The following is a 27,466-nucleotide window of genomic DNA, read 5'->3' as shown; positions in this document are numbered from 1 at the left end:
TGGAAGATGTTATGAATTATGAATTTGGACATCAACAAAAAATCTATGAATGATAATCGTGATCATAGTCATGATTAGTCTACTGTTTACTCAAATTCTTTCAATATTAATACTTAGCATTTGACGAGTTCCAAATATATTATATTTTTTTTTGAACTATGTTATTTTATTTTTGTTAAACTTAGTTATTTTGAATTTGGGTTGAAGTGTATGCACTTCTTTTGGAGTGTAAAGAACTTATTTTCTAGATGAATGTTATATTTTTGTTGAACTATATTATTTTGAATGTGAGTTGAAGACTTGAAGTGTATGCATTGCTTTTTGGGATGTAAAAAAATTATTTCTAGATGGATGCTATATTTAATATTATGCAGGTTGAAATGGGTTGTGTTACATTCATGTCAACCCAACACGACTCGTTTATTAAGCGTGTCAAATGGGTTGGGTCAGGTCAACCTGCCTTATTAACAAGTTGGATTAGGGTTGAAGGATCATGACACGATTATTAAATGGGTCGGGTTAGGGTTGAGTCATTTAGTCGAATACCCCTACCTTGACACGACACGACACGACACGAACCCGACACACTAACCCGAATTGACACTCCTATGTGTAGGTTGATCATTAACACTTAGATAAAGTTTTTTTTTAATTAATTAATTTATTTTTATTTATGAAAAGATCGTAACTTTATTAAGGAAAAAAAAATTCATTACATATTGAACTAAAGTCAAATCAATAACACTAAAATTACTTTTTTATCTCAACAATAACAACTTGTCACTTAGAATTTGTTGTAAAAATATTGTAGACATATCATTTCTCTAAAAAAATTAATGCTTTGAGCCAAAAAAATACTTCACCAAGCGAAACATTGGTTATTACTTATTACCAAGCTGGCAAGCTTAGCAGTAAAGAAGACACATTTTACCCCAACTTAGTCAAGTCATTGTTGTTGTGACATTTGGACTTTTAAGGCGGCTGAACATGCATGCCGGAATAAAGGCCTCTTGTAACGTGCCTGACAAGCACAATACAAACACCTATTCTTACTAAAGTTTTTTATTTTTATTTTTTATAGATAAAATTTCTACTCTGATCTAAGTTAAATATATATAAGTCTAAAACTTCTTCCTAGAGATTTGAATTCCGTTTCTTGCCCCTCCAAGCACTTATACTTATGGAATGACCATCACACTAAGGGTGTGCGATGGTTATTCTTACTAAAGTTAATGGTACTATTAAACTTTTTTTTTTGGTTGAGAAACTGGTGCAATTAAACTTTCTAAAATATACCCTTATCTTTTAGTAAAATAATTTAAAATTTAAAAATACAAATTGGTTAAAATATTAATTTACTATTTTTTAAAAAATTCCTAAATTTTAAGTTTTTTTTTTCCCAATATGAATTATCACTTTTTTAAAAAATTCAAAATTTCAAACTTTTATCAACTATCACGTAAAAAAAAAAATCCTAAAAATTATGACACTATCTCTATCTCACTTTTAAATATTATTCTACATTAAAAAAAAAAAATTCATGTGGAGAAAGATCCAAAGAATTAGGATACTATCTCTATCTCACTTTTAAACATTATGACATTAGACCAAAAAAATAGTCATATTATATATGTGAAGTCTGTGTGATAAAGCTAGTTTAATATAAAGAGTCTGAGATTTATGGATAGGAATATGTAAAAGAGCGAGAAAAAAAAAAAAAAAAAAAGCTCTGAAAAGATGAAAATGTAGGAACTCTTTCAAAAAATTTAAAGACCAAAAGTCTCCAAAAGTTTGCATTTGATAGTCCATTTGATTTGAGTCAGTTCTTTTGTTCCCTCATATTACTTCATCTAAACTATAATATATAATCAAAAGAAAAAGAAATAATATTTTTCTTTGTGATTAATTGATTATATACTTCCTTCTAAAAAAAATGATTATATATTTCAAGTTTCAACATATCAAAAGTCAAAACAATAAAAGATTGGTTCAAATTACATATATATGAGGGAAAAAAGAATAAAAGAATGAAATTGTCCATCTCCTTTTTTTGGATTCCTTATGACAGTCTTCTCCAACTATTTTTAGAGATCTTTAAACTCCCCAGCGTTTCTCAAAAAATTTATCAAAATCATGCTTCTTTACACTTATGAAAATAACAAACTACAACCCTTGGTTCTTGGAAAATGAAAATAAAAGGATTAAATAAAATAATTGACTGGATTCAAAATTGAAGTCAATTTTTAAGGAAAATTCCCCTTTCTTTTATATTCTTCAAAAACCAAAAGAAAATTCTTCAACTCTAGGATAAAAGAGCAAATGAAGGATCACACAAAAAAGGTTGAATTCAAACAAAAATAAATCAATTAGAACAATAATGCAAAACTATAATTAAAGAATGATTTCCAAATTGAAAACTTTTCTCTGTCACATACAAGCCAATTGATTACAAAAAATTTTCACATACAAACTTTTCTCTTTACTTTCAACAAGAAATTTCAGAATTTAGTCCTTCCTCCAAGCATACAACAACAAAGAAAAGCCCCCATTACTCCCACATGACCTAGTGGATGAAGAACATGATGAACTCCTCCCACCATCACTGCTCTCCTCCGCCCATTGCAATACACTTGAACATGACGGCGACGGTGACAACCATATCGCCGATGGCGTTGAACCAGAACTTGATGAAACCGATAAACTCTTCCTCATTAGTCTCTTCTCTGGACCTACCATTTCTGGCCACACCCCACCATCACCAACTTGAAAAACAAACACACCATGCCCAATTCCATTAGTACCACAATTATTGTTATTACTATTACTAGTACTAATATTATTGACCCAATTAAACACGTCCCAATAAAATTCCACTTCAATGCCACCCACGTAAATTTTCTCATTCCCTCTAAATTTCCATGCCAACCTTTTTACAACAAGCCTAATTTCACCATCTACTTTTAATTTAAGCACTCCCCCACTGCACTCAATTCCAATCTCATGTTTGGTTCCCAAGAACTGAGCCCTGGATACATAATTCCTGCGTCCAAACACGTGCTCCCGCCTAGACAACAGAGTTGGCTCACAGAGCTGGCGAGTCAAGGCCAACCCGGATCGCCGAGTCAACTCATCATGAAGATCACCAAGGAAAAATTCGAGCTTGGCGTTGCAAGAGATGGCAACGTAGAATCCCGAGTCGGGCTCGGCCGAGTTGCGAGTGAACTCAGCCCGAGTGAAGTCCCAGTAAAGCTTGATTCTTTGGTAGTGGTGGTGGGTTAAGTAGATGGACTTGGAGCCCGGGCGAGTTTTGAAGAATGAGAAAGTTGATGGGTTGAGAGAGATGGTGATGGAGAAAGAGTCAGTGGCGTAAAAGGTGAGGGAGTGAGAGAAAAGGGTTTTGGACCAAGTGAGTGTGAGATAAGTTGGTGAGTTGCAGAGGTGAGTTTGGTATATGCAAGTTATGAGGTTTTGAGGGACTTGATGATGAGAGGTGTTGTTATTGCTTGAGACTGTGTTGGGTTGGCTGAAACATGCTGGAATCATGGTGTGTTTCATTACTCTTTAAGTTTGTTTCTCAAAACATTCAACTAGTCTTTAGAGAGAGAGAAAGAGAGAGATAGAGATAGAGAGACAGAGACAGAGTTGGTTCTTGGCTTAGTGACTTGAGGAGATAGTTTGGGTTTTGAATTACTTCAAAGAGAGAGAGAGAGAGAGATTTGTATGGGTTTGCAGTTTGCTTGGTTTCAATTTTGGGGGGTATATTACCTCTCTATTTGGATTTTTTTTAAAGCTTATTTGCATAAAGCAGGTAAAATTACAAATTAAAATTATTTTCTTATTCTGAGTACTCCACTCTACGTTTAATTAATAATTATAACTTGTTAAATATTTTTTATTTTCCTTATAAAATAATCAAATGTTAAAATGGAACAAAATCAAATATATATATATATATATATATATATATGACATATTCCAATTGTTAGAATATAAAATAGAATACTAAAAGTGGGACAAAAAATTCTATTAGTAAAATTACAATTACATGTAAAAAGATAAAATTTTAAAAAATTATACACAAATAAAACTAAAAAAATCCTAATACAAATGTAAATTTGCTTTATTTATTTTTAGGTTTTTTGGGAGGAGTTTTGACCTTCTTTCACATTTGTTGATATATACACTTGTTCAAACACTGTCCATATAACATCACACACAATATCCACATTTTTTTTTATGAACACAATATCCACATTTTAAATGTGAAGATGATATAAAAGATATGCAATAAGGAATGTGTGCAAATTAATGTCCTTTTGGCTTTGAAGGGATAGTTGCAAAAGGGTAGGACCATAATAATTTTCTGTTCTTTAAATGTTGAATGATAAAAATTATGAGGTTTATTCCATCATGACAATCATCAGCATCAGTTGCTGAGCCATTCACCCACAGTTCTGTTCATGTTGGCTATCCTTAAGAGTTATGCTAAATACACAACTTTTGGCACAATTTTGTGTCAGTTGTGATTGGTGAGGGTATGTCAGTGTGTCATGTAGGGACATATTCTTACAAATTACAATTCGTTATGTGGCGAGTTGTGACACAAAATTGTGTTAAAAGTTGTGTCCCTAGTATAATTCTATTTTTAATTTGCGCCTCTCTCTCTCTCTCTCTCTCTCTCTCTCTCTCTCTCTCTCTCTCTCTCATGGGTATGAAAATGAGCTGGGTTGCACTTGGGGTTTCCCTGTCACAATTAAGTACATATGACTTTTGTTGTGATTTTCTTTTTCACATTAAAAGGGCTTCATGATCCTTTTATTAGTTTTTTATTTTTTATTTATTTTTATTTTTTATATATATATATATATATATATATATATATATATTTCCTTCTTTTTATTTGGCATCTCAAAAGGGCGGGGAATGGATGATGGGTCATTGGGAAAAGGAAATGGCCCCAACTACTTTTGTACTGTTGCTAGCTTCACTTTCATTTTCTCTTTTTCTTTTTTTAATTTTTTTATGAACTTAAAAGCGCTGCTAGCTTCTTTATCTAGGGTCTATTTAAAATTCGTTTATTTTGTTAAAATTAAAATTTTCTTGCTAAAAATTTTTGTAAATAAAAGTAAAAATTAATTGAAATAGTACAATAAGACTCATAAATAGTACTAAAAATTGCAGTGAGGTATATAAATAATAACATGAATAGTAAAATAAATTAGCAAAATTAATCTTTGTCAAAATGAGTGGGTTTCAAGAATTATTTTTAAAGGGATGGGTTTCAAGAACTTAAGGGGAGCGTTTAGTGTTGTTGGATGTAGTTTTTGGATAATACGTACATGACAAAGCATACCATATTAACAAACTCACACAGTCATAATTAATAAAACAGGCAACAAAGCTCATTAAAAGATAACTATTTTTTACTAAGTTATGTTTGCAAGACCAAGTTTTTAGTAGACTTTATACAAAAGATGTTTTCTTTCGGTCTTTCTTATTTAAAGTCTCCATGGCTGAATTTCTACAACTAATCATCTTCAATTTTTTTAATTGTTTGGTCCTATTCAATAGTATACTTTGCCTGAAAGACTTTAATTTATTTCTAGTCTTTCTTTACAGCATATGGCCCCCAAATGCAAACTCCTCTCTCTCCTAACAAAAGACAAATATTGTAGTATTAATCTTATCGGTCTCCCATTAAGACCCGTAAGTCTTTGTAACACACTATAAACTTCTAACAAAACCTTTAGCGAGTAGACTTAAATCCTTTTTACCAAACATGATTCATCCAGGCTGGTCGTCGAGCAACAGATAATTTACATCATCACTCAGGAAATGATTCATTATATAAATCAGAAAAAGAGTAGAACACTTCAATTCTATCGGTTTCCTGATATTATAGTTGAGCTTATCAGTTTTTGTTTTTTGTTTATATATCCTCCTCTTCGATCTCTATTGTGTGTGGAATGCAAAGGAGAGTGTGCCCATTGAAGCTTATTAAAGTGTGTAGACGCCCTCTAATGGCCTGTTTGGATGTTAAAAAAAGGAGGGGGAGTAGAGTAGAGGGAGGGAGAGTAATTCAATTACCTTGTTTGGAAGTTTTTTAAGGAAGGAAGGGGAGGGATTTGGAGGGGTTTGGAGGGGTTTCAACCACCTCTAGCCCCTCATTTTTAATTCCCCCAAATTGAAGAGATTTGGAGGGAGAGTAGAGTAGATAAATTATTGAACAAATGAATTCTCCAATTTATCCTTTTTAAATTAACAAAATTACAAACTATTATATAAATAATCTTTGTTTGTTTCCTAATAAAATTAAGGTGAATGAAAAAAAAAAATTGAATCTCACTGGCTAGGGAAAAAGCCACGGCATCAGAGCCTACAAATTTGAAGCCCAACACGGAGTCAGCATGTTGTTGACTTCTTGTTGTGTTGATCATGGCACAGAATACACAGTGACACTATGACCTTCTAAACTGGTTATTGCTTTTGAACTTTACGTTTACAAAGAAATACTAGGAAAAAAAAATATGACAACCTGTGTTTATCAATTGACAATTGCAACTTCCTCCGGTAGTGCCACACACAAAACCAAATTGGAAGTTTTTGTGTTTACGTGTTGTTTCTCATTACTTGGCCTCTGTTTCGTTGCTGAGAAAACAGAGGAATTTTTTTTTTTGTTCTTCTTCAGTTTTGTCCATTGATGAGGAGCTTTCACTTAGAACAAGATACATAGTTGTATTAGGTTGAGTAGTCACAAATGATAATGAATCTGAGATTTAGAAGCTCCAATTTATTTTTCTTTTTGTACAATTTTAGCTACCACAAGGCCTTACCGAAAATTTTATTTGAATTTAATTAGTTACTTTTTAGTTTATATAAGCTTTAATGGTTTGCAATTTGTTGATTTTTATATTTAGCGTGAATAATTTTTAAGGTTCTTAACATTTTGAAATTATAATGAAAAAAATTCACTAACATATTCTAAGATTGAAAAATTTTTTAGAATAAATTAATTATAGACCAATGTTGCAAGTCTATTTTCAAATAAGGGTAAATTTGTCTATTTAAATCATTTCCTCTACTCTCTATCCTAATTTTTAAAACATCCAAACAAGGAGAAGGTCTAATTACTCCCTTCCCCCTTACTAATTTCAAAAACATCCAAACAAGGTGGAGGGGAATCATTCCCCTCTACTCTCCTTCTCACTACTCTCCTCCCCTCTACTCCCCTCTACTCTCCTCCATCTCTAAACTTCCAAACAGGCCATAAGTTTTAATCTTGTTTTCTTTGCGGGTGACATTTTCCTTTTTCTTTCTTTCTTTTCTCATGCAACCAACCAAGAGTTCACCATACTATTCCACAATTTTAATTCATTGGGCCCAATTGGCTAAAGGTGCTTGGTGTTCCTCATCTTCGTCCTACTTGCATGTACAAGGACCAGAATATGTCTTGTTGGGCCAGCTATTGAAAATATAAAACTAAGCCTATTATTTGTTGCAAGCTTCAATAAAGTTTCGAAAGAAATATTTGAACTACATGTGGCAGAAGTACAAACAGACCCAAGGATGAACGGCCCAATAGGTTGAGTCCTGAGCAGTTGAGCCCAATTCTAGACTTTTCTTAGAGGCAGTGAACTTCTTTTCTTTTCTTAAGGGCTTATGGTCACCATCTCTTGCTGTAAAAGGGATTGGATAGCCCTACAACTGGAGTTAAATTTCAAAAGCATACTCTCTCTTCTGCCGCAATCTACTGGTTTGACACTTAAGTGTGTATTGGAGATTAGATTATAAGTAGCTTTTAGATTTGTTTTGGGCGAAAATATCATTTGCTACTCATATTTTAGGGCCATGGTGAATTTGGTCCCTATATTTTAATAGTGGTCAATTTAACCTTTATTATTTTTAACTTGTAATCATTTTAATCCTTACTGTTAATTCATTAATGGAAATATTAATGTTTATGTGGCAAACAGTTTACATTGTTGGCACACGCGTGGTTATAATAATAATACAAAATCATATAATTAAACATAAAAGAAAAAAAAAAAAAAAAAGCCATCTAAGCATTTTTAATGAAAAAAAAAATAATTTCAAATTAAAAAAAAATCTTAAAAACTTAATTGAAAGAAAAAAAAATGTATGCCTGTGGAGCATTAAAAAAAATATGAAACAAAATTAACTCAAGGTGATAAAAACGAGGGAAGGAGAAATTAGATATAGGAATATATATATATATATATATATATATATATTAAAGCAAAGAATGTTGGGTTCGTTGCCTAATTTATTAGCCAATGGTTTTAAAAAAAAAAAAATGAAACTATATTAATTGATTTAATAATTGCTAAAAGATTTTTTTATTTTTGAGAAACAATAATTACTAAAAGATTAAGATTGGTATTGTAAAAGTTTGTTTTGTAAAGAAGTATGATATATATATTTAAAATTATTTGTTTAACATATCAAAGAAAATAATTATTATTACATTAAACGGTAATTCCGAAACAGTACTCCGATATTGACCAATACTGAAATATATTGTTTCTCTAACTAAACCGAAATGGTCTCCAGTACGAGATTGACTCCTTTGATTGCCGTCCATGCTATTGTGGGATTATTCTCTATCATGATTGTTGTCGTTAATTATGGTTAACAATATTTTCTAATCTACACTTTTCATTTACATGAAGCCTTAATTTTTTGGAATTTGCTTCTCTTTGATCTTTCCATGCGCAAGAGTAAAAAAATGTTTTTGAATATCCGCTTGGGTAGCAGGCCAAGGATGCTCAAGTAGTCAAGTGGAAAAAAATTTGCCCCCTTTGAATTTTCCGTAGTGTTGTACTTTTTTTTTTTTCGCAAGACAAAAGATGATAAGAATGCAAAAGTTACAATTCTGATCACTCATTCTTCTTAATTCACATCATAGAGACATTATTGGGTTATCGTCCTATTCTTCCTTAGGACAAAACATAATTGTCAAGCAAGCCAATTGAGGATCTTCTTTCAATGTGAATGGAGGAATTTCTTTCATTCCATATTATTGTGAATGGTTGAAGAGATGTACCTAATCATTGTAAACATCTCCTCAATGCTTCTCAACTTTATAATTTTGTTTTTGCTTCATTGTTCACGTGTGACTACGATAAGAAGCATTGAGGATAGGTTTGCAAGGATTAAGTACATCTTCCAACCATTCCCAATAATATGAAATATAAGAAATTCCTTCATTCACATTGAAAAAAGATCCCCAATTGGCTTGCTTGGCAATTATGTTTCGTCCTATGCAAGGGTATAGCTGTGACCTTACAATGTCGGTATGATTTGAATTATGAAGAATGGTTGCCTCTGAAATATCACTTCGATACAGGAAAGTCGTTTGTGACCACTTTGGCAGTTCTGGAGGATGTATATAGCAGATCCACTTGTTTGAAAAACTCCCAATTACCAGAGAATGAGTGATTAGAGTAGTAATTTTCGCATTCATATCATCTCTTGTCTTGTAAATGAATAAGGTTGGCTTACCTCTAATAAATTAGTCCTCAAAGAAAGACATCAGGAAAAATTGTGGAAAATGGAAAAAAGAAAGCTCTTGTTAAAGAAATACTGCAAGAAAAGTACAAGATTATGGAAAACTCAAAAGGAACTAAAAAAAAAAAAAAAGTACAAGAATATAAAAAACTCAAAAGGAACAAAAACTTGTCCACATGAGCATGGGAAAATCCCTGACTTGCTACTCAAGGGGACATTCATAAATATTTTTGCACTCTTGAGCATGGGAAGATCCCTAGCTCTGCTACTCAAGGGGGCATTGAAAAACAAAATGTCCACTTGGAATAGGAACATTTGTAAACACTAAATTTCAAGTTTGGAAATCAAACAATTGAAATAGTTTCACAAATATATTTTGTATTCATGAATGAGTAGGTAAAATTCTATGTAATTAAATTCTATTACAACATAATAATCATCTAATTCAATCTCATCTTGTTGTAAAAATATTTGATTCTAATACATTCTTGATTCAAACACCAAATATCCTTCAATTTGATTGATAAATGGATTGAGAGATCTTAGAAACGGAATTACGATGAATTTATGTCTGCCTTATTAGAAATTCTTCTTTCTTCTAGTGTTCTCCAAATGTTTTTCATCTTCAAAAATTGTAATAGAAGTTCTTCAAGACTTTGGAAGCTTGAACTTGTCTCTTCACTAATTTGTAGTCTCTTGAAGTTTCTAAAAACTTTTAGGCTTAATTCCAGTTAACTTTGAGATTTAAGCAAATAATTTAAGTGGTTTTCCTTTGAATGTTCTTCATTTTAGAACTAAAGCTCTTGAATTTCTATGGAGACTTTGGAGCTTGATTCCGGTAGTGTTTCAAGACATCTAAATGTATTCCAATAAGACTAAGGTGGAGTTTGAATAGCATTTTTGAGCTTGCATTGTGCGTATGCGTCTTTATTAGTGGGTTCCGTGTACTATTCACAGAACTCACAAGTACTCTTTTTAGCAAAATTTTCATTAAAATTGGATTCTACGGTACTATTCATACATTTAAAAATTATTTTGCTACAATGTTTTCAGTTTTCAGCAATAAGCGATATCAAAACAGACTCTAAGAAGGAAGTCTATTTATAAGATATTTTGAAAAGTGTGACCATACATGATTGGCTATCATTGATGACATGGTCATAACTTATATGGAGAAACTTTATATCTTGTTCCCCAAGAGACACATGACATTATTTAATTAGATAAATTGTCTTAATTTAAAATAATACATTGAAACATTTAATTAGATTGTTTATATCATTTAAATTAAAATATTAACAAGTGTCATCATGAAATTGGCTCTTGTGTATGTTTTTGTAATTTTTATTTAGTATCACTTTGAAATATTTATATTCTTCTTTGAATAATGACAATGGATCCCACTAAATAGCACGTGGTGTCTTTTAATTGGGTGCTTTGAACATACTACGTGAATGATGTGGCAATTTGTAGTTGTCTAAAAATTTCACTCTCTACAAAAAGAATGAAATGATTATTTCCTTTTGTGGATTTCTTATGATAGTCTTCTTTAAACATTTTTTAGAAATCTTTAAATTCCTAAGGGTTTAACAAATAAATTCAACAAAAACATGCCCCTCTTTACACATGAAAATAACAAACTAGAACCCTTGGTTGGTTCTTGGAAAATGAAAAGATTAAATAAGATAAATAACTAGATCCAAAATTAAGTCAAATTAAGTAATGTTCCCCTTTCTTTAATGTTTTTCAAAAACTAAAAGAAAAATGTAAAAACCTGTAACTCTAGAATAAAAGAGCAAATGAAGGATCAAACAAAAAGGTTGAATTTACAAAAAATAAATCAATTGAGCAATAATGAAAAACTATAATTAGAGAATGATCTCCAAATTGGAAACTTGTTTCTTTGGTCTCATATAAGTCAATTGAATCACCTGCTTTTCTTTTTGAGCCAAAATTCAAAATTTAATCCTTCCTCCAAGCATACATCAACAAAGAAAATCCCCCATTACTCCCACTTGACCTAGTGGATGAAGAACATGAACTTCTCCCTCCATCACTACTCTCCTCCGCCCATTGCAACACACTTGAACATGACGGCGATGGCGACAACCATGTCGCCGACGGTGTTGAACCAGACCCCGACGAAACCGATAAGCTCTTCCTCATTAATCTCTTCTCTGGACCTACCATTTCTGGCCACACCCCACCATCACCAACTTGAAACACAAACACACCATGCCCAATACCATTAGTACCACTATTGTTGTTATTACTATTACTAATACTAATATTATTGACCCAATTAAACACGTCCCAAAAAAATTCCACTTCAATGCCACCCACGTAAATTTTCTCATTCCCTCTAAATTTCCATGCCAACCTTTTTACAACAAGCCTAATTTCACCGTCCACTTTAACTTTGAGCACTCCCCCACTGCACTCAATTCCAATCTCATGTTTGGTTCCCAAGAACTGAGCCCGGGATACATAATTCCTGCGTCCAAACACGTGCTCTCTCCTAGACAACAGAGTTGGCTCACTGAGTTGGCGAGTCAAGGCCAACCCGGATCGCCGAGTCAACTCGTCATGAAGATCACCCAGAAAAAACTCAAGCTTGGCATTGCAAGAGATGGCAACATAGAATCCCGAGTCGGGCTCGGCCGAGTTGCGAGTGAACTCAGCCCGAGTGAAGTCCCAATAAAGCTTGATTCTTTGGTAGTGGTGGTGGGTTAAGTAGATGGACTTGGAACCTGGGCGAGATTTGAAGAATGAGAAAGTTGATGGGCTGAGAGAGATGGTGATGGAGAAAGAGTCAGTGGCGTAAATGGTGAGGGAGTGAGAGGAGGGGGTTTTGGACCAAGTGAGTGTGAGATATGTTGGTGAGTTGCAGAGATGAGTTTGGTATATGCAAGTTATGAGGTTTTGAGGGACTTGATGATTAGAGGTGTTGTTGCTTGAGACTGTGTTGGGTTGGCTGAAACATGCTGGAATCATGGTGTCTAATTAGTCTTGTGTTTGTTTCTCAAAACATTCAGCCAGACTTTAGAGAGAGAAAGAGAGAGAGAGAGAGAGGTGGTTCTTGGCTAATCGACTTATATGTGTCTGAGGAGATAGTTTGGGTTTTGGAGTAAAAGAGAGATTCTGGCAGGTTTGCTTTGTATTAATGTTGGTGGGTTCATGACCTCTTTGGATATTGTTTTTGAGGGCAGTGTCTGTAATAAGTTTTTTTTTCCTTTTTTTATTTTTATTTTATATATATATATATATATTTAAAAAAAGGCTTATTTAAATAAAATCTATTTATTAATTTTGAGTATTCTAATTTATATTCAAATTAATCATAAATTGTCACATTTTTTTCCTTCTAAAAAAACCAAAGCTTAGAAAGGAATATAATCAAATATGTGCCATACTCCAATGGTTAAAACATGAAATAGAATACTAAAAATGGACAAAAAAATTATATTTGAAAAAAATTACAATTACAAGATAAATAAGCTATAAAGCAAAAAACCCCTAAACCAAAAGCACATTAGTTTTATTTTGTAGGTTTTTTGGCTTCAATAATTGTTTCCACTTTTCACATTTATTGATGTATAATCCGTAAAAATGATGTTCATATTGTTATATGGGATGTCTATATTTCATTTTATTGATATCTACATTTAATCTTGAAATTGATGACATGTACATACAATAATATACAATAGGGAGGTGAGTTCCAATTAGTTGAATTGTAAGATATTTTATCAATCGATTAAAAGATACAAAACATTTTCTATGCCAAAAACTAATTGATATCTTAAACTGAAAATAAAGAACTATCATAATAAAGCAAAAATCATAACTTGAAATTCCATCTGTGTGTATTTATATATCTATATTTTTTGAATGATGTGAACATATTAGGCTTCCATTATGACAATCATCAGCATTAGTTGCTGAGCCTTACACACAGTTTCTTTCTTGTTGGCTATCCATAATTTGCGCCTCTGAAGGGGCTTCAGTCTTCAAAGTTCAAACCATCTCTTTCTCTCTCTATCTCTTACATACGGGCATGGGAATGAGCTGGGTTGCACTTGGGGTTTCCCTGTCACAATTAAGTACACATGACTTTTTGTGATTTTCTTTTCTACTTTGAAAGGGCTTCATGCCCTTTTTTAATGTTTCCTTCTTTTTATTTGCCATCGCAAAAGGGCAGGGAATAGATGATGGGTCATTGGGAAAAGGAAAAGGCCCCCCACAACTACTTTTGTACTGTTGCTAGCTTCACTTCACTCATTGAGTTGGTTTCAAGGAAGAACTTCAGGGGAGATAATAATAAGTTCAGTGTTGTTGGATGTAGTTTTTGGATAATACATACATGACAAAGCATACCATATTTAAACAATTCTCACAGCCAGACTTAATCAATCAGGCAACAAAACTCGTTAGAAGACAACTATTTTCTATTTATTTATGTTTGCTAGGCCAAGTTCTTTATAGACTTTATACTAAAGGTACTTTCTTTTGGTTTCCTTAACTTTCTTTTTTGCATATATTATAGTATTTTGGCTGAATTTCAACAACTAATCACCTTCAAATTTATTTATTTATTGTTTGGTCCTATTCAATAGTATACTTTGCCTGACTTTATTTATTTCTAGTCTTTCTTTACAACATGAACCCCAAATGTAAAATTCTCTCTCTTAACAAAAACGAATATTTAAGTTTTAATCTTATCCGAATGAACTTTCAGGTTCTTTGATTTTTTTTTTTTTCCTAACATGTGCCAACCATAATTCTAAGGTCAGGTTCGATTTCTTCTACGTCGACCCAAAAACCATTGCGTTGGGTATTAAAAATTGCCTCTAGCATTGGTGAACTCTCAATATCGGGTGTTGGTGTTGGACTCAGAAAAGGGTTTGTCGTATTAGAAAACGGACATTATTCAGAATATTATTTTTTAAAGCCTATTGAAACATTGCGGATATACCCCACACGAATAATTATCATCATTTGTGTTTTTATTTTTAATTAAATATTAGAAGAAGCTTATCTGCACTGTTATGAGCAAGGCATATGATAGAGTATAGTGGGACTGCTTGAAGGGCATCATGCAGAAGTTGGGTATTCATAGGAGAATGGTGGAGGTAGTTATGAGATGTGTCTACACTGTTACTTATTCTGTTCGGATTAATGGGAAACCTAGAGGGCGGATTATCCCTTCAAGGGGATTACGCCAAGGGGACCCTCTTTCTCCTTATCTATTTTTATTTTGTGTAGAGGGCTTATCTGGTTTGCTTAGACAGCAGGTGGAGAGGGGAAGGCTCAAGGGAGTGGCGGTTTGTCGTGGTGCCCCCCGTATCTCTCATTTATTTTTTGCAGATGACAGCTTGATTTTCTGCCGAGCCACTTTACAGGAATGTGAGGTGCTACAACAGGTTTTTTCAGTGTATGAGTCAGTGTCGGGGCAACAGTTGAATCGGAATAAAACTGCCTTATTCTTCAGCAAAAATACTCCGAGAGCCACTCAGGAGGAGATTCAAAGGCGTTTTGGGGCACCTGTGATCTGTCAGCATGAAAAATATCTGGGTCTGCCATCTCTGGTTGGGAGGTCTAAGTGCAATACTTTTAATGATTTAAAAGAAAAATTAGGGAGTAAATTAGCGGGGTGGAAGGAGAAGCTTCTATCTAATGCTGGCAAGGAAATTTTGATAAAATCTGTGGCTCAAGCTGTTCCCTCATATACTATGAGTTGTTTTAAACTCCCTGATGCTTTATGTGATGAGCTTGCAGGTATGGTGAGGCGTTTCTGGTGGGGGCAGCACGAAAATCATAATGGAGTGGCATGGCTAAGTTGGGATAGGATGTGTGATCCAAAAGAGGAAGGAGGGATGGGATTCCGTGATCTAAAAGCTTTTAATATTGCTTTGTTAGCAAAACAGGGGTGGCGGCTCCAGACTTGCACAAACTCCTTGTTCTACCGAGTGTATAAGGCCAAATATTTTCCTCATGGAGATTTTTTAACTGCTTCTTTAGGAAAACATCCATCTTATTCTTGGCGGAGTATTATGGCTGCTCAAAAGACAGTTCAACTTGGTTGTCGTTGGCAGATAGGTAATGGTGAGTCTGCGAAATTATGGGGAGATAAGTGGCTACCTACTTCTTCATCATACAGATTGGTTACTCCCCCTCGTCTTTTCCCTGAGAATGCACCTGTCTCTGTTCTCATTAATCCAGTGGAGGCAACATGGAAATCAGATCTTATTCATGAATTATTCCTCACCTTTGATGCAGAAGCTATTTTGTCGATTCCCCTGAGTGCTTCTTTGCCTGCTGATAAGTTGATTTGGGCCCCTACGTCATCAGGTCAATTTACTGTGAGCAGCGCCTATAAGATCACTCGCAACTTCTTTTGTGAGCACAATCGAGCTGAATGCTCTTCGTCTCAGCATCTAACATCTTTTTGGAGATGTCTTTGGAGGATGCATATGCCGAATAAAGTAAAAGTTTTCGCTTGGCGAGCTTGCAGGAATATTTTGCCAACAAAAGCAAAACTTTTTACTTGGAAAGTTACACAGGATGATGTATGTGAAGAATGTGGAGTGGGTGTGGAATCTTCGGGTCATTTGTTTTGGCATTGCAGCAGAGCACAGGAGGTGTGGAAAGCTTCAAACCTTGGTTTAGAGGCGGTGTTAGGGGAGATTCATGAATTTATAGATCTGGTATGGTATGCTCAGAATGTAAAACAGATGGATACTCAAGCGCTGGCTCAACTCTTCATGGTCGCGTGGGGCATTTGGTCTAACAGGAATGAAATTCGAACGGGAGGTTCACGGAAGTCAGCGTCTTTGATTGTGAAGTGGACGTTGGACTACCTGGAAGAATTTCAAGTTGCCAATCATACGGTTCAGATCAAGTCTACAGAATCTGAATGCGGTTGGTCACTTCCCCATGCGCCGGGTTTTAAAGTAAATGTGGATGCTGCTATTTTTGAGAATCTACGCTCAGTCGGAATTGGAGTAGTGATACGGGATCACCTGGGGTCTGTCCGAGCAGCTATGTCCAAGAAGCTCCGTGCAATGTTGGGACCATTGGAAACTGAAGCTAAGGCGATGGAGGAAGGCTTGAGGTTCACGTGGGACAGGGGCTTTAGAGCAGCAACGTTTGAAGGGGATTCTTTGTTGATGCATCAAGTGTTGACTGGCTCTGCCATCCCACCTGCTAGCATCTCCAACATTATTTCTGGTGTGCTGAGTCAGGCATCACAGTTTGATGAGTGTGTCTTCTCCTTTACTCGGAGGACTGGCAACAAAGTTGCCCATGCGTTAGCGCAACATGCTAGGCATTTATCTGATTCTAGTATTTGGCTAGAGGAATATCCTAGTTTTATTGAGAACTTAGTGTCTCAAGATGTTTTGTTTTTATCATCCTTTTAATAAAGTGATGTAATTTGCATAAAAAAAAAAAAAAAAAAATTAGAAGAAGCCTTATCCAATGTCCAAACTAACACATATAACAAGTTAGATCCAACATTCCCGAGTTCCTCATTTTAAATATGCTTTGTTAAGGTGTGTGTATGTATATATATATATATATATATATTCTTATGTAAAATATTTCAAAAATTTTGTTTTTGATCTCTCAATAGACCTAACAAAAGATACATAAATTTTGTTTTTCTTATTAAAATGAGACCACTCATCTTTCTCCAAAAAAAAAAAAAAAAAAAAATGAGATCACACATATGTAGTAGTATCTGATCGATATCTTGGTGGTTAGAGCCATGCATATTGGGTGCTCCAAAATTTTTATGATTATGATGCATGCATATAGATTATAGAGAATGTGAAGAAAGGTTGAGGCCTACTTGAAATCTTAATTTGGATTCACGAATCACGACTTTATATTTCCATTTACAAATGCACATGATTCATATCTTTTATATGTGGCTGATTTTATGCATAGGGGGGATGTTTGATTGTTGGGGAATCAAATAGTTTTGAATACTCTTCTCCAAATATATATATATATATATATATATAGTATATTTGAATAGAGACTATAGATAGAGCATTAGAGTGATTTTCTATATATATCCAATTCCAACTTCCAAGATTACTTGGGTTGCACGATGTTATGAACATATTCAGCAAATCCCCATATTTACGTGTAACTATCAGGCCATACCCCATTTATCATGAGATTTGCACTTCAAAATTTCTTCTCTACTTTTTGCTGTGGTAATTGCAAATTCTTTTGAGAAAATAAAAAAATATTTGCAAAGGTACCACATATTCCATCATATATGGTAGCTGATACTGGTTCTTAGTATTGATTTTTTTTTCTTTTAAAATCTTTGCCAAAATATAAGGACCAACTTTCTTTCTTCCCCCAAAGATGAAATATAATTAAGATATATTTATTTATCAAAGGTTGAATTGAGATAAGTTAGGAATTTAAGATACCCTTCCTCAGCGGGTCTAGTATAAGTAAAATTAACCACACAACCACTCAGAGAAACATGAGTAAGGATGACAATGGGGTAGAATGGATATATTTATCCATTCCTCTCATTATTCCGTGACTTAAAACCTCCCTCCATCCTCATAAAATATTTATTACTGTGCCCAATTTCACAAGAAAATTTTGATACTCACATCTAACTTGTCTTTTAAAAAAAAAAAAAATAGTTCAAACTGTGTAAATTTAATTAGTAGGATAAAACACAAAACATTCCTAGATCTTTCGGTTAAAGTCAAATTAACCCTTGAACTTATTAGTTTGAAATTAGAAATTAACCTCAACTTTGAGAAATACCAAATTTGATCATTCTGTCAAAATTTTCATTTCTTTGTGATTAAATTTTTTATATTAAAATGTAAAATTAAATTTTAATTAAAGATTTTTTTTCCTCATGCGTTCACAATGGAAGAAGACGAAAATTTAGACAGATAAAATTAATTTGGATATTTCTCAAAATTTAGGAGCTTCTAATTTCAAATTAGAAGATCAAACAGTAAGTTTGATTTTGACCCAAAAATCAAGATATATGTATTTACATTTTACCCAATTTAAAAAGAAATTTAGATTAAAAAGGCAAAAAAAATTAATCATGGCTACAGCTGTGCAATAAGAGGGGAATGATGAGGGTCGAGGGCTATGATTCATTCTCTTACAAGTATAATAATGTAACCTCATAATTTATCTTCCATTTTTTCAAACTTTTAACCAGCCCATTAGGGGTGGGGTATGTAGGACAGGTTTTTTTTTAATAATCCCATTGCCATCGATGCACACAGACCCAAAATATTAAAAAATACAACCCTCATAGATTATAAACGAAATTGAAATCCCACATAATTGCATTTGTCAATGAATGTACTAACCCTAGCCAAATAGTCAAAACTTGGTTACCTTCCCCATAAATATATTTGAAAAATCTATAGGATTTCTACTATATCTATCATCAATTAGATAGTACAAAGTTATTTATTATTTTTTTTTTATAAAAAAAACTAGTATAAACTTTAGGTAACTATGTTCCTGTCAACTTCTATTTGTAGCTCTACTTCACTGTCTCTTATAAGCTGGAATCCATCCCAGTGAGAGTTGAAAATTGACATATGGCTCTCCATTTCCCTTTGGCCTGTTCCATCACAAGGAATAAGATTCAGGATCCTCCAAACCATTAAAACTTTAGTTTAAATCCATTTGCCAATAGGAGTCCATTTAGTGACTTTGCTAACCCTTGTTTCTAAATTCTAACTCTACATTAGGAATCCAAAGAAAGATTAATTAGCAGATTTGATTAATTTATTGAATGACTTTCCTAGTTTCTTTCAATGATACTATAGACAACAGTTGGGAATGCTTTCTTTGATATGAAAATCATTTCAATCACTCCATAACAACCATAAGATCTAATAATCCTTTCACTTTTTTTCTTTTTTGATGAAATGGTCTTTTCACTAAACGACCAATATCTATTCTTATTATTCCAGATTCTTTCTGCCAAATATATATATATATATATATATATATATATATTTTTTTTTTTCTTTTGAAATAGAATTTTTTGCATGAACAGGAACATTACAAAGCATAACGATGTCATATGATCTTCCTTACTACCACATATGGAACAATCCACAAACAACCGAAAGGTCCTATGAATCATGTTATTATTCTTTGTTAATCAACAAATATATATATATGTCAAGGGTTCTTTTTACGTTTCTTATACCTTAGACACGCGTCTTGATGTTATTAGACAATGCTTAGTTTAGGCTTTTTCGAAGAAGGAAGTTGGGTCTGGCACTTTACAGAATGGGCTCCAAAGTACCATTCTACCGTTGCCAGTTTATGTACAAACGTTGAGTCCAAAGTCCAAGGGAAGACGCTGCAAAGTGGGCTTATCCTCTGTTTTTGCCGCAGAAGAAACTTTTCTCCAGTTTCTGCAATAGGATTGACTTTTCTACTGTGCAATAAAACCTTCTGCTGCACAGTTAGCCTTCTGCTATATTGTAAAACTTTCTACACTTTTCTACAACACGAATGACTACTCTTCATTTTTTACTACAGAAATACTTTTCTACTTCATGCACATAAACAAATCCAAAACCCAAAGAAAATACCCATCAAGCAAATGTTAGTTTACATGAGTTAGCATATTCTCAAATATATACATACATATATTCGTATATGTACTTATACGTATTCACATATACATATAAAAAATATATTTTGCAGAAAATGAGCTATAATGTATACATGTGCGTATAGCAGAATAATGATTAGATTGTGTCAAAAGTAAAACACATAATAACAAAGAAATAAGAAAGCTTCATCATAAAAGGTTTAGCTAGTATAATAGATAATACGGTAAATATAATAAAATTTTGCTACAGCAGAATAACTAGAACAACAAAATACCACGGCAGGACAACTGATGCAACGAACGTGATAAAAAAGTGCTACAACAGAACAACTAAATAGAACAGATATAAGTTCTAACGAGTGAAACCAAATATATTTGCAATCGAAATCAAGTATTGAATCTTCCTATAGAATAAGTAAACCAAGAAGGAACTCAAACCCCAACTTGAACAACCTTGTCAAAGTTTTGCATTTTAGAGAATAGGCCTAAATGGCTACTAGCTATTACTTTTGGAGGACTTCAAAGAGTGGGTTTGCTAAGGAGGGGGGGGGGGGGGGAATGGTCTATTGATGTATGCCCCTATTTCTGTTGTGTTTTCTTTCTTCCTTTTACCACTTTCTTTCTCTTTTTCTTTCTCTCCATTCTTTTTACTCTTAGTTTCTGACTACTATCTTGCCGTGTGTTTTTTTCTCCCTTGGGCCTTTTCCCTTTTGGATCCCTCTCTCCTTGGGTGCCTTCCCCTCTAAATGTCTCATAGGTGTTTACTACTCTCTTTTACCATGGGTTCCTCCCCTCTTTCATCCATGGCTACCTCTTTCTTTTATAGTGAAATGATTCAATGAAATTTCTCCCTTTTACCCATAGGGCTTCACCAACTGTTTTTGACTTGTTGTGGGCATTCCTTCAGGACTGCCCACCGACCCATTGGTTTCCCGGCCACTATCTCTGCTCAGAATACGTTTGCTACACCATTACTCATTTAGTGACAAAATTCCATTTTGTTTGTTCTTGCTGAATACCTCTACCTCTGGGTTCAAATGGATAAGGATTGGGCTACCTCACCACCTACCTCTATGGCATGCATCAGATGGTCTTACCCATCTACTACCTCTTTTAGGTAAGATACCATCCCAGTAGGGTATATTCCAAAAAGAAGTCACGACTGGAAACCAAATAGAGACCCCTTTTTACCCCCACCACCAAACCATACCATCTGAATCCCCTTGACCATTGGCCCACTTCCCTTGTATTGGCTGGGTACAGGTTAGTGGTGCTCTAGCCCTTGTGTGCTTGCTCCACTATCTTCTGTTTTTGTCTTCTTTTGTTCCCATGATGTTTCTGCCATAGCAAATTAGCTTTGTTTCATTCTACTGCATGTCTTTGTCTTATTTCTTCATGCATTTCTTGTTGTATTTGTCATTTCCTTTGGTTTGGCTTTTCTTTCCTTCACTCAATTCCTGCTGTTGACACTTCCTGTTGTTCCTTGTTTCTTTTCATCGTGCTTCTTCTTCATATTAGTTTTCACACCTATCTTTTTATACAAAGGATTTGGGCCTTTGTGGGCCAAATAATGTTGACTGGATCAAAAGGGCCTTGGGCCCAATTTGCCTGATTCGCTGAAGTCATTCTGCTGAAGAACTGTATTCTGCAGCAAATTGGTATTCTACTACAGATTTGTATTCTTCTGTAGATCTGCATTCTGCTGCAGATTGCTTTCCCTTGCATTTCTTTCTTTGAACCTTTCTTGCTCTTTGGTCTTCTTGGTGGGCCTTTGGGCTTTGATTTTCATTGGGTTTTCCTCCATATAGGCTTTTGAGTCTTGCTTCTTATTGGGCTTTCTTTCTTATGGGCTTTTGGGTACAGATTTGCAAAAATGAGCATTAACAATATATATATATATATATGAATGGGCGACATTTTTTGTTGATTATATATATAGTCAAATCTCAAGTTTCACCCTCAAAAAATAATAATAATTAGACCTACTATGGTTATGTAATTTTTTTGGGGGGTGGGGGGTATTGAGAGATTATGAACCAAATGGGAGACAATGCTTCTTATGTGACTCAAATTCAAGACTTTGTAAAATTGTGATATAATTGTTAGGTTATAAATATTTAGTCATAAATGTTTAGGTTTTGATGTAGGACAGAATATTCAAATTAATTTCTGTAATTTTTATATTTGGTATTTTTATGTAATTTTCGTTATTTTAGGTTTAGGGCATTTGTTTCCTTCTTTTTAGGTGCTTTTAATGTTGTTTAGTCAAATTAGGGTTTTATATGCTTTCATAGCTGCCTTAGGTTTTCTAGTTGCCCTAAGTTTTCTTTTTACTATTTAAATACATTGTAGCCTCCAAAGGCAAATTAGTTTTCATACTAATATCAATAAATACATACTTTTGTCAAATTCTTTCTTTGGTGAATTCTAGTTTATTTCCTTGTGGATTCAGGGAAACCCCTCGTGAATTCGAGGTTTACTACCAGAAGCCAATAGTTTAGTTTATGTTCCATCAAGAGAGTATCGTGTGTGCTTTCTTCAGGCTTCCACGACATTAGTTAGTATTAGAGCCTTGATTTACCTTGGTCTGATTGCTAACCGACGAAACGTTAACCACCACCACAACAACGGCGTATAACTTAATGAGTATTACATGATGTACAACAAGCACTCACAAATATCTATGCTAGGATGGCATCATTGAAGAATAGAAATAATAGGGATAAATGTAGCAGAGACGTAACTCACGGGCAATCTATTGGTAAGCAAATCTCATATAGGCCTTATAATAGAATTGCAAGTTTTAATGGGTATTTTTTTAAATAAGATTTTCTTGATTGGCTACTTGATCTAGAGAATTTATTTGATTATGAGAATATTTGTTATGAGAGAAAAGTTGGACTTGCTTTGTATAAACTTAATAAGTATGCCTTATGTTAGTGGGGATGAGTAAAATCTAATAGAATCCGACAAGGTAAAGACAAGATTTGTTCATGGCCAAGGATGAAAAAGATGTTTGCTATCAATTTTTATCCTTTGGAATGTGAAGAAATCTTGTTGAATACAATATAAGATTATTATTGGCCAAGAAGTTCATGCTTGACTTATTTTGAGGAGCCATATATTCCACAAAGGGAGGAATTGCATGTTGAAGAAAATACTTTTCTTGAAGAATATGTAGAAGTCAAAGAAGAAAATATAGAGACTTCTGAGAAAATTAATGAACGCCTTATTATGGAAGAAAAACCTGAAATAAAAATTGTGGAAGAGATTGATGAAAACCCTATAATAGAGAAATATCTTGAAGTCGAGATGGTAGAGGCAATTGAGGATGAAGATGAAGAGGAAAGTTTCAAGGATCTCGATGAAGTCAAATTAGATGATGGCAACGTTCAAGCTCCTATTATTTTGGTGGGAGACATTGAAACAAAGTTTCTTGATTTTATTGGGGTGGAAAGATTTGATTTGATTATCGACTCTTATTTGGTGAATATTGTCAATTGCATGAAGTTCAAAGGACAAGAAGTTCAAGTTGCTCAATTGATGACTTTCAAGTTTGGCAAGAAGACAAGGAAGATGAAGTATTCAAAGTATTTGTTCTCTTGGCATGGAAGATTTCAAATTTCATACTTCAACCATCAACTCAAGAATGAGTTTGTTTTAAGTGAAGGGGTCTGATGTAGGACAGAATATTCAAATTAATTTCTCTAATTTTTATATTTGGTATTTTTATGTATTTTAGGTTTAGGGCATTTATTTCCTTCTTTTTAAGTGCTTTTAATGTTTGTTTAGTCAAATTAGGGGTTTATATGCTTTTGTAGCCGCCTTAGGGTTTTTAGTTGCCCTAGGTTTTCTTTTTACTATTTAAACACATTGTACCCTCCAAAGGCAATTCAGTTTTCAAACTATTATCAATAAACACCGACTTTTGTCAAATTCTTTCTCTAATGGTTTCTAGTTTATCTCCTTGTGGATTTAGAGAAACCCCTTGTGGATTCGAGGTTTACTACCAGAAGCTAATAGTTTAATTTCTGTTCCATCAATAGAGCATCGTGTGCGCTTTTTTCAGGCTTCCGCAACATCAGGTTCTAAATATGTTATATATTGGCAAACCGAGAACAAAAACTTGTCTAGGATTAGATCTTAGGGTCTTTGAAGTGTTATAGACATTGCTCAAGTTGATACAAGTTAAGATTCAAGAACGTATAAGCAATAGAATGAAGAATTCAAAATCTGTCAAGCTCGATTGATCAAGAAAAGCCTTCGATCAATTGAACTGCGATTCTACAGAATTTTAAATAAGGCCCAACAACCCACGAAACATTTAAGGTTTGAGTTCAACACTACTAAGTATAAAAGGAAAACCTTAATACCCGTTTTTCAAGTCTTGAGAGTTACTCTTGTGAGATTTGTGAGGTTTTGTACTGTCTATCTCTATCAGGCACCTACCAAAGATCAAATCTATATTGCTAGTACCGGTGGAGTAAAGTTGTAGCAAAGCCTTCAGCTATCAAGTGTATAGAAGATCGAGACATGAACTGGAGGTTCATGTGAGAGCAGATCCAGATCAAAGAAATATGAGTTTAGAGCATAATTTGGTAACTGTGTTAGACTTACTACAAATTGGTATTCTTGACTGTAAATCTCAATTTGATATAGTGGATCGTTCTCTTGGGATAATTCCCTCCAAGTTTTTTACATTGAAACGAGTTGTTTCATTGGTTTTTTTAGGTCATCACTTCTTGTATTATTTACTTTTTCGTTGTGTATGTTATATGTGATGAATGTTTAACCTAGAAAACTTAACATATTGTGTTTTACAGGGGTCTAAAACTTAACAATAACCATTTTCCATAATTATATTTGAGAGGACAAGTTTTGTGTTGCATATTATTGTGCCAAAAAAGTGTGATAATCGTTACAAATTAGTTAGGTAAACTTTGGAATAAATCTAGTGCACACCCACTTTCACAACTTATTAATTTTTGCAATTGTGAGTGTTGGAAATTTCTGCTCGCTAATTATGGTAGTTGTTTTACAATTGCAACATTTTTCACAACAACTGAGGTGTCAACCCATCATAGATTAAAATAAAATAATAAAATATTACACTCAGACCTGCCTCAACTAAAAACAAAGGGATAGTGAATAGTGGCCGTTTCAGAATTTTTTTTAAGAGATTTAATAAGACACATAAATTATACAAAATCTAAAACAAAAGAGAACTTAAATATATCGACATCGCAAAAAAAGAGTTACTCAAATACATGAAGCTCTACAACTATCATCTACAATGTTTCATATTTTGAAATCGTTGCATGATATATAGCTTAATTATTAATTCTATGAGTTATATCTCTTTCAAATTATATATAATTTTTTTTTTTGCTAGCTCAAGGGATTTAAATGAAGCCCCCTATAATGAATGCGTCACCATCTCTGTTGTGAAAATGTTATGATATTTTATTGTGTCCACAGACTTTTTCCCACTCATTATATAGACCCATCACTTTTTTGTTGACCACTTACATTCGTACAAATTAGTGAGTTGTGAAATTGTATGTAAAGGGTATGTTCATAATATTGTTGAAAGTTTTGAGTCGTAAGTTACATGAAGATCCCAAGTTTCAAAAGTTTAACTTGAGTGAATTAAGGACTTACTAGAGCGATCATATAAGTCAAACAAAATGTTCGCTCAACGCTTGCTCAAGTAACATTGTTAGAAATATTAAAGGTTTTGAGTCCTGATTATTTGTAATTGTTCCTTCATAGTAGATTTTCTATTGGACTATTTGTGTCCTTGGAGTCGTTTAAATGTTTGAAGAGATTTTTCATCAATTTTTCACTACGTTACCAAATTTTCCTATGTTATAGTTTTTATATTTCTTGTTTGAAGAGATTTTTCATCAATTTTTCACTACGTTACCAAATTTTCCTATGTTATAGTTTTTATATTTCTTGTTTGATGATATGCCATACGCTAAATTATAGTAAATAATAATTATTTGTGTGGATCACTTTTTTTTTTTTTTGGAGCAAAAGGTAAGCGATATTTTATTAAAAATTAAGGCAAATCCAATTGAAATACAACATCCAAATCACTAGGTAAATTATCACATAAATATTTAAAACTTACAAAACTAATTGCAATTACGTTTCTACTAGGAGCACAATAAAAAAATAAGACTTCTCAAAAAATAAAAATAAAAAAAATAATAAAAAACCCAAAATTGCTATTATGTGTTTTTGTTGCTAGCTAGTTTCCAATTTATGACAACAAAGGCATATATCACGAAGCACATTCTTTTCTCTCTTTCTTTTATTCTTTCGACTACCTTCCTTTAAGCTAGCCACTTCATATTGAACAGCCTTCATAAGCAGACTGTGTTCCTCAAGAGCCACTAGAACTGGCAAATCACCAATTCCACGACCCATGGCTAGCATGAGCTCCCTAATAAGAGACTCAAATTCCATTCGATCAATGAAACCTTTTTCATCCTTATCAAACCTCTTGAAAATTACTTCATAGAGATTATAGATCTCTTCCTCTTGGTTCGTATTGTTTTCCAATGACAAAAGCTTATGAAGACCCCCATAAAGCAATTCTCTTGAAAGCTTACCATTACCATCAATATCTAGCATCTCAAAACATTCATTGATGCAATTGTTAAACTTCTTTGTGTCTTGGATGAATCCCATTACCGTGGAGCTATTAACCATGGCTACACTCATTTTGAAAGAAGAAAATTGGACTCAATGGTTGTAACTTGTAACGTTTTTCTTTTTTCTTTTTTTTCTTTTTTCCAGTCAATTTTAACTTTGTTGGACTTCACATATATAGATGCAGACTTTGTGATTCCTATATTTGAGGGTTTCCAAGGGTTAATTAGCCTTTAATTTAGAGGTTTTGGGCATTAAGTAAAGTTAGGAACACAACGTTTTCACTACAAATCATACATGGCAAATGGTTATTGATGAATAAAAAAGCTATGTTGGTAATGTTATAGGTGTATTGTCCTTTGAACATCAATGTGTCATGAGGATGAGGCATTCACTTGCTCAAAATGTCTAGTTCCCTAATATTAGGAAGGTACTATTTGTTCTAATTTTTTTCCCCCTTCAGTCGTAAGTCGTAACTAACCAAGTTTGGACATGACCAAATTTGTCTTGTGACTCTAAACTAGCGGACCTAATTTGGGCCGGTTGGAGGTTGGCTTGTTGTTGAAATAGTTAGTCAATACCTCAAGCATTTACAAGCTCTTATCTGGCCCAGCGAAATTTTAGCAAGATCTAATT

At 33.5% G+C, this 27,466-nt stretch overlaps 2 protein-coding genes across 2 annotated transcripts; both read right to left on the bottom strand.

Annotated features, from left to right (window-relative positions):
- Positions 1-2,366: 2,366 nt before the first annotated feature.
- On the bottom strand, positions 2,367-12,687 carry LOC126717351 (uncharacterized). The gene is made up of 2 exons (XM_050419009.1): positions 11,549-12,687; positions 2,367-2,563 (listed from the first exon to the last, which is right to left on the bottom strand). The coding sequence occupies exons 1-2, from the start codon at positions 12,520-12,522 to the stop codon at positions 2,506-2,508; spliced, it is 1,032 nt and encodes a 343-aa protein (XP_050274966.1). The 5' UTR covers positions 12,523-12,687; the 3' UTR covers positions 2,367-2,505.
- A 6,353-nt stretch (positions 12,688-19,040) lies between these two features.
- LOC126719350 (uncharacterized) lies at positions 19,041-26,890 on the bottom strand. The gene is made up of 2 exons (XM_050421918.1): positions 26,506-26,890; positions 19,041-19,159 (listed from the first exon to the last, which is right to left on the bottom strand). The coding sequence occupies exons 1-2, from the start codon at positions 26,888-26,890 to the stop codon at positions 19,041-19,043; spliced, it is 504 nt and encodes a 167-aa protein (XP_050277875.1).
- Between the last annotated feature and the right edge of the window lie 576 nt (positions 26,891-27,466).

Source organism: Quercus robur, chromosome 3, assembly GCF_932294415.1.
Source record: "Quercus robur chromosome 3, dhQueRobu3.1, whole genome shotgun sequence".
Classification (NCBI taxonomy): domain Eukaryota; kingdom Viridiplantae; phylum Streptophyta; class Magnoliopsida; order Fagales; family Fagaceae; genus Quercus; species Quercus robur.
This window is presented reverse-complemented; position numbering and strand designations above follow the sequence as displayed.